The 8,659-nt window shown below is 37.1% G+C and overlaps 1 protein-coding gene across 1 annotated transcript; it reads left to right on the plus strand.

Annotated features, from left to right (window-relative positions):
* Positions 1-3,086: 3,086 nt before the first annotated feature.
* Positions 3,087-7,734, plus strand: LOC149212316 (disease resistance protein Roq1-like). Its single transcript, XM_089391819.1, has 4 exons — positions 3,087-3,936; positions 4,062-5,184; positions 5,309-5,551; positions 5,667-7,734. Exons 1-4 carry the CDS (start codon positions 3,383-3,385, stop codon positions 7,437-7,439), a joined length of 3,693 nt encoding a protein of 1,230 aa, XP_089247945.1. The 5' UTR covers positions 3,087-3,382; the 3' UTR covers positions 7,440-7,734.
* Positions 7,735-8,659: the final 925 nt, after the last annotated feature.

Genomic DNA, 8,659 nt, shown 5'->3' on the forward strand with positions numbered 1-8,659 from the left:
ACCATGGTAAACCATGGTCAACCATGTTTATTTCAGCATTTATAATATTTATCTTAGGGTTTATATACCTAGGGATTATAATATTAATCCCTTGAGTTTTTAATCAAAGGGTTTATAATATTAATCCCTTGGGTTTATTAATTTAAGGGTCCATATTCCTAGGGTGTAATATTATTCATATGGTTTATAATATTAATCCTTGTGTTTATAATCATGCTCAACCATGGTCTATTACCATATTGTGACAAAGATTGTCTGAATATGAAAATGAACCTTATCTAAGAGTTCATATTCTTAGGGTACAATATTATCCATAGAGTTTATAATATTAATCCTAGGGTTTAATATAAATCCCTTCGGTTTATAATCATGGTAAACCATGGTCAACCATGGTCCAACGTCACATTGTGACAAAGATTGTCTCAATATGAAAATCAACCATGGTCAATCAGTGTCAACCATCGTCAACCATGGTCAATCATGGTCAACCATTGTCAACCATGGTCAATCATGGTCCAATGTCACATTGTGACAAAGACTGTCTCAATACGAAAATCAACCATGATCAAATGTTGCATTGTGACAAATATTGCCTCAGTATGAAAAACAACCATGATAAAACATGGTCAACCATGTTTATTTTAGGGTTTATAGTATCTATCTTAGACTTTATATATTTAAGGTTTATAATATTAATCCCTTGGGTTTAATATTACTCCCTTGGGTTTTTAGTATTAATCCTTTGGGTTTATTATCCCCTTCAATTTATAGAATTAATCCATTGGGTTTATTAATCTAAGGGTTCATTTTCCTAGGGTGTAATACTATTCATAGGGTTTATAATATAAATCCTTGGGTTTAATATAGATCCCTTGGGTTTATAATCATGGTCAACCATGGTTCAACATTGCATTGTGACAAAGATTTTCTCAATATGAAAATCAAGCATGGTCCAATGGCGCAATGTGACAAATATTATCTTGATATGAAAATCAATCATGCTCAACCATAATCAACAATGGTCCAACATTGCTTTCTTACAAAGATTGTCTCATTATGAAAATGAACCGTGGTCAACCACGATCAACCATGTTTATTTTAGCGTTTATAATATTTATATTAGGGTTTATATTAGGTTTAATATTATTCCCTTGGGTTTATTATTTCCTTGGATTTAATAATCCAAGGGTTCATATTCCTAGGGTATAATAGTATTCGCAAGGTTTATAATATTAATCCTAGGGTTTAATATAAATCCCTTGTGTTTAAAATCATGGTTAACCATGGTCAACGATGGTACAATGTGACAAAATCCTAGTTAACCATGGTCAATGATAGTACAATGTCACATTGTGCCAAATATATCTCAATATGAAAATCAACCATGGTCAACCATGGTCCAATGTCGCATTGTGACAAAGATTGTCTCAAAATAAAAATCAACGATGGCAAACCATGGCCAACTATGTTTATTTTAGGGTTACAATATTTATCTTAGGGTTTTTATACCTTGGGTTTATATTTCTTATCCCTTGGGTTTTTAGTATTAATCCCTTGGCTTTATTATTCTCTCGGATTTATTAATCTAAGGGTTCATATTCCTAGAGTAAAATATTATTCATAGGGTTTATAATATTAATCTTTGGGTGTAATATAAATCTGTTGGGTTTATAATCATGGTCAACCATGGTCCAATGTCACATTGTGACAAAGATTTTCTCAATAGGAAAATCAACCAATGATGCATTGTGACAAGGATTATCTCAATATGAAAATCAACCATGGTCAACCATGTTCCAACATCACATTATGTCAACGATTGCCTCAATATGTAAATCAACCATAGTCAACCATGATCAATCATGGTCAATAACCATTGACACATTGTGAAAAAGATTTTCTCAATATGAAAATCAACCATGGTCAACCATGGCCAACCATTGTCCAACCTCGCATTGTGCCAAAGGTTGTCTCAATATGAAAATCAATCATGGTCAACCATAATCCAATGTCACATTGTGACAAAGATTGTGTCAATATGAAAATCAATTGTGGTCAAACATGGTCAACGATGTTTATTTTAGGGTTTATAATATTTATCTTAGGTTTTATATACCTCGGGTTTATAATATTTATCCCTTGGGTTTAATATTATTCCCTTCAGTTTATAATCCCTTGGGTTTATAAAATTTATCTTAGGGTTTATATACCTTGGGTTTATAATATTTATCCCTTGGTTTAATATTGTTCCCTTGAATTTTTAATATTAATCTCTTAAATTATTTCATTAAGTTTATAATATCAATCACTTAAATTTATTAATCTAAAAATTCATATTCCTATAATGTTATTCATATATTTTATAATATTAATTATTGAATTTAATATAAATCCATTAAATTTATAATCATGGTTAATCATAATCTAACTTCACTAATTATCTAACGTCACTTACTTCTAAATGAATAGTGCTTAATTATCTTCTAAATATTTACTTGGGATGTTATGAACAACTTTTGAAACTAAATAAAATCGTTCCTTAAACTTCAGTCACTCGATTATTTTATGTTATTCCAGATGTTTTGCGTGATCAGTGATATCATCCAAGAAAATAAATCGTCTCTTGCGAAAATAAAAAGCCGTAACTTGAAGCTGGGTAGCATGTGAGTGTCGGTGGCAAGTGGTCCTCTGTTAATCAAATCAAAAGAAAAAGTAAAGTCTTTTCTGTGAAGGAAAATACGAAGTTGGGTAGCATGTGAGTCGGTGGCAAGTGGTGCTCTATTAATCCAATCAAAAGAAAAAGTAAAGTCTTTTCTGTGAAGGAAAATCAAAGCAAAGTCTTTTCTTGGAAGGGAAATCAAAGGAAAATGAATCATCTTTTTTAAAGTGACTTTCGGGTGAAAGAGACAACACGCGTAATTTGGGGCCGTGTCGATGGTTAAAGCAATGAGTAGTAAGGATCAAAGAGACAACACGCGTGATGTGGGCCCCTGTTGCTAGGTCGCTAAACTAATCGGTAAATGCAGGTACCGACGAGGAAACTGCCACACATTACTGGCTTCCACTTCCTTACCCACTTAAACTCTGCCATGTTTTTAAATCAATTTATCTGATAATTACTTAACATAGAGAATGGCAGTGCAGTTCGGTCATTAAAGCAACTGTGAACGAATCTTACTTTACATTGCAGCTTGGTTTTGTTTACTGGTTTGGCAAGCACTGAGAGATTGAGACACACAGCGTGCCAAAGGCCTGGTAATAGCTTTGAAGTAACTGGTACACCCTTTGCATTTGTGAGCTGAATTACACGAAAATATTATATTCAGGTGATTGATTGCGCATTCCCAATCTTTTGTATTACTTCTCTATTATTCTGTATCCAATGGCATCTTCCTCCACATCGGCCTCGGCCTCCGCCTCCGCCTCCACAGCTGATGGCAACAACTGCTATCAGTACCATGTTTTCTTGAATCACAGAGGCCCTGATGTTAAGAAAACGTTTGTCAGCCATCTTTACAATGGCCTCACGGCACACGGATTACAAGTCTTTCTGGACAAGGAAGAAATGGAAAAGGGAGAAAAGATAACTGATGAGATAGACGGCGCTATTAAAGCTGCCTCCATCCATTTAGCTATTTTCTCTCCCAATTATTGCCAATCACCCTGGTGTCTCAACGAGCTGCTGCTCATGCTGGAGATGAAGCTGAAGAAGGGCTCAACCATTCTTCCCATATTCTTCCATGTCAAACCTACAGAACTTCGGTGGACGGAGGGAGAAAAAGGAGTGTATGCTCAATCCCTAAGCTCGCTCCAAGAGAAAAGAACATCCAATTCTCAACCACGACACGATTCCGACATCATTGGAAAATGGAAGAGGGCTCTCCATGATGTTGCAGAGATCAGTGGTTTCGAGCTGGACGAGGCGCCTTATAATGGGTGAGCTCTCAACTCTCCCTGTTCGCTTGTCATTTTTTTTTCCTTTCTCATTTGTCTGATTCATAGGTATATCAGAATTCATCTACCTTTTTCTTACTAGTAAGTTTATCCTCGATATTATTCAGCGACGAGGGGAAGCTGTTGGCGGATGTCGTCGAAGAAGTGCTGAAAGTAGTTCCAAAAATACCCCTGCATGTCGCCAAATATCCCACTGGATTAGCCGACAAAGTTGCCGATTTTGAGGAAAAAGTGTTATTGCAGAAGCATGAAAGTGCTGAGGCTAGGGTCGTAGGAATTGTTGGACTGGGTGGGGTTGGAAAGACGACTCTCGCAAAAGAATTCTTTAATAGTGAGAGAACAAAGTACCGTCGTTCCAGCTTTTTATCTGATGTCAGAGAAAAGCACCATGGAAGATCCTTAGATACCTTGCAGAGACAACTAATTAAGGACTTGAATCAGCTGGATCTGCAAATAAACAACATTGATGAAGGTATCTCTCTTCTTCAAACGCATCTCTCGGCTTCTAACGCTCTTATGGTTGTTGATGATGTCGATCATATTGATCAGCTGGAAGCATTAATCTCACCAGCTAAGTATGTCCTTGGTTCTAGTAGCTTAATTCTAGTTACATCCCGCGACAAGGGCATACTTACAGAATGGGGTGTTGAAGATGGATTTATTTACATGCTCGAAGGCCTCAATCCACCACACTCCACAGAGCTTTTTTGCTGGCATGCATTCCGACAACGTCATGTTGTTGCAGGATTTGAACAATTAGTTAATGATTTTTTGGATGCCTGCAAGGGGTTACCATTATCTCTCAAAGTCATCGGGTCGCTTCTTTATCGTAAAAATCTTGAGCATTGGAAAGCGCAGTTGCGCAAAATTTCCAAAATACTTCCTGAAGAGATACAAAAGACCCTGAAAATTAGCTACGACAGTCTGGATGAAGAGGAGAAGCAAATATTCTTAGATATTGCTTGTTTCTTCATAGGACGAAGAAAGGAGACAGCCATTAGGATATGGGACGGATCGGGATGGGAAGGATCGCTGGCTTTTCAGAATTTACAGGACAAGTGTCTGGTGGAGGTCAAGGTGGAGTGGTGTTCGGATTATATATTCTCCTTTGAGGAGGCAGAACACATAAGAATGCACGACCACCTTAGAGATTTGGGCAGAGATCTGGCGAGCAAAGAACCTTTGCGTCCGATTCGTTTCGCAGCCGCAAGCCTTTGGAACCAGTCATCTGTACGTATTAATTTGAAGTTTTTGACCGACTTTTAAAATAGTGTTGTGATCTGTCAAATTTTGAATTCTTAAATATTGGAAGGATGTCAATATTGTTTCTAATAGTTTCCACATAACAATTTAGGTGGGAGAAATCAAAACTTTTCCAGAATGCGATCATCTAGTACCTGAGCTGAGGTTGCAGCTCCCTGACTTTGAGCATTCTCGTGTGGAAGGCATATTCAGCGTTGGGCGGTCACTGCAACTAATATATCTTTACGATGAGTGCTGGCAGCACTCCTCGTCAACTTCAACGATTTCAACCCGGAATTTATTAGCTTTAGATATAAGGAGACACAATTTGGAAACACTGTGGAGCCATGAAGAGGTAGGTAGTCATGTAACTCATTGACAGGGTTGTTTCTATATTCCTACATTGTAAAATTCGGTTTAGTGTTTTCATATACCACAATGCATATGGTTGACATAGGGTTGGATTGCAGGCACCACTGAACCTGAGGCAGTTGCAAGTGGGGTTTTGTAGGCTGTCCAAGATTCCAAAGTCCATAGGGCAGCTGAAGCACCTAGAGAAGATTGTCCTCAGCGGTGGCGCTATGAATACTCAAATGCCATTGCAAAGTTTGCCAGAAGAGTTCTGTCATTTGGCGTCCTTGAAACACTTGGTATTAAGTTACTGTCATTTGAGGTCGCTGCCAGATGCTTTTGGGAACATTACCAGCCTCCAGTATGTTAACTTGTCCTGGTGCGGCCTACTTGAAATGCTGCCAGATTCTTTTGGGAATTTAACCAACCTACAAGATCTATTGTTGATTGGCTGCGATAAATTGCAGAATCTACCAGATTCCTTTGGGAATTTAACCAAGCTCCAGCATATTGCCTTGTCTGGTTGCGGAGAATTGCAGATGCTGCCAAGTTCCTTTGGGAATTTAATCAACCTCCAGCATATTGCCTTGTCTCGTTGCGGAAAATTGCAGATGCTGCCAAGTTCATTTGGGAATTTAACCAAGCTCCAGCATATTGACTTGTCTCGTTGCGGAAAATTGCAGATGCTGCCAAGTTCATTTGGGAATTTAACCAAGCTCCAGCATATTGACTTGTCTTATTGCGGAAAATTGCAGATGCTGCCACGTTCATTTGGGAATTTAACCATGCTCCAGCATATTAACTTGTGTGCTTGCGAAATATTGCAGATGCTGCCAAGTTCCTTTGGGAATTTAATCAACCTCCAGCACATTTACTTGTCTGGCTGTGGAATATTGCAGATGCTGCCAAGTTCCTTTGGGAATTTAATCAACCTCCAGCATATTGACTTGTCTGGTTGCCAAAAATTGCAGACGCTCCCAAATTCTTTCAAGGAATTAACCAATCTCCAGCATATTCGCTTGTCTCAGTGCTCAGAATTGCGGATGCCCCCGAATTCTTTCGAAAATTTTATACAACTAAAATATTTGGATTTGACAGGTTGCAAGCAGTTGACCATCTCGATCGAAACCCTGGAAAAGATCAGCAAACTTGAAGACTTGTCTCTTTCAGGAGGCTTCTCTCTTTCGGCTAGTGAGAATATTGAAGCACTGCCTGCCCAGCTTGCATATTTACGGTTTTTGCAAAGATTGCGTTTGGACTTTGAGTTCAAAGAATTGCCAAGTGCTATCGGAAACCTGAGTAATTTGAAAACTCTGGAATTAAGAAGCTCTTGCTTGGAATTGCTGCCACCTTCATTAGGTGATCTAAGGAGCTTGAAGGAATTGACGCTTGCTTACTGCCCCTTAAAATGTCTCCGCTATTCCATCAGAATGTTGACTCAATTGGAAACGTTGAATTTGAAAGGGATCAATGATCTTGAAGTGCTAGAGATAAAAGAATGCCCGTCAATAGAAGAAGCGACATTCAAGAAAGTTGGATGGGGGATTGAAACAGCAACCGATTCGAGGAAACTGGAAGCTGTTTTCCCCAATCTTCAACATCTCAGCATAGACAGTTGTGATCGTCTGGTGAAGGTTGGAGCATTGCCAGCAACACTTAAAGAACTGTACACTTACAGGTGCAGAGAATTAGAGGAGCTACCAAGTAGGGGAACTTTGACGTCGTGGGGTAGGAGTGATTGTCCAAAGCTGAAGGAAGTCAGCGGTTGGGGCTTCCGACAAAGGAAGCAATGCAGGGGTTGGCGCATCGGACAAAACTTCAAGGTTTGGGCGTTCCTAAGGCGCATCCGACAAAGTTTGAAGAGTCGGGCGTTGGTAAAGGCTTCGACGTAGGAAACAATCGTGTACTGTGCTTTTATCTCCGTTGTTCCCCGCAATATATACTACGGAGTAGTCTATAATGTGACTTTTCTTTTTGGAGATGGAAGGTATGATCATATAGTATGGCGATTTTCAGGCAGCTCATATATAGTACATAGCGCATTACCAATCTTACTTCTTGATTGCCCAATGCACTCTTAGCAGATTGAAATTCTCTATTTTATCATGTCCTTTTATTCCTAAGCCTTGCTATTGTATTTTGCACTTTATTTTTATTTCTAAAGCGATTTTTGAGTCTAGAAAAGCACATACGATTTAAATTGTTACTCTGATAAGCTTTGTTATTGCGTTTTGAATTGTATTTTTATTTCTAAAACGGTTTTTGAATGGCTATAAACTGATACGCTGTGCTTGTGGAATGTAGCATGCATTTTTTAAATTTCTTTTAAATAATTTGTCTGTTGTGTCTGAAAATAATAGTAATTTTGTCGCGCCGGAAAGTAGATTCACGGCATGTAGCTTTTCCCAATGGATGAAAGTTTCAAATTTTATCATGAAACTAATTAATCTAAATTACATATTTATGGTAAATAGTCAATCACCCTCAGGTATTGTCTTTTACAAAATGGGTTGCGATCATATACCATTATTGCTTCGTTTTGTACAAATTGGGTTGCGATCATACAGCATTGTTGCTTCGTTTTCGGAGTTACGGTATTAGGAGTTTTGGCCCAAACCTTTAGTGTGGATTAGACTGTCTTGTCTCTTTTTTTTCATATAACAGCCTGCTAAATTTAAATGCATAGTCGTAATTGTTTTGTTGTGTAATTTATTTTTTTTCAAATTTTTTTCCTAAAATCTAGTTTCTCGTCATATAAATTTTTGCAATTCTCATGCCTAAAAGATTTCTCAGTAATAGTTTCTTCAAAAAAAATTCAAAACATAAAAGTTCAGTAACAATTAAATTACATTCTACTTTATCAATTTACAATTTAAATAATAAAATACAATTTAATTTTATGAGCTGAAATAATAGATATTTGAACGAATAACTTTTTTTTGGAAAACGTAATTTAACAATATACTCATTTAATTCAAAGCCTATATAATCCATAAACTTAAATTACTTTCAAATATTAACAATAAATTATAAACTTAAATTACTTTAAAATATTAATAATATTTAACTAATCAAATAAAACAAAAAATAATAAAATAAAAAACAAAACTAT

The sequence above is a fragment of the Pinus tabuliformis genome, chromosome 1_1, assembly GCF_031772625.1.
Source record: "Pinus tabuliformis cultivar Carrire ecotype Pingquan chromosome 1_1, CPIR1, whole genome shotgun sequence".
NCBI classification, from domain to species: Eukaryota; Viridiplantae; Streptophyta; class Pinopsida; order Pinales; family Pinaceae; genus Pinus; species Pinus tabuliformis.

Excerpts from the sequence above, each read along its gene's own strand:
- LOC149212316 (XM_089391819.1), top strand. The coding sequence starts at position 3,383 with ATGGCATCTTCCTCCACATCGGCCTCGGCCTCCGCCTCCGCCTCCACA. Across the intron at positions 3,937-4,061 it reads GACGAGGCGCCTTATAATGG|CGACGAGGGGAAGCTGTTGG; the intron begins GTGAGCTCTCAA and ends GATATTATTCAG. Across the intron at positions 5,552-5,666 it reads CACTGTGGAGCCATGAAGAG|GCACCACTGAACCTGAGGCA; the intron begins GTAGGTAGTCAT and ends GTTGGATTGCAG.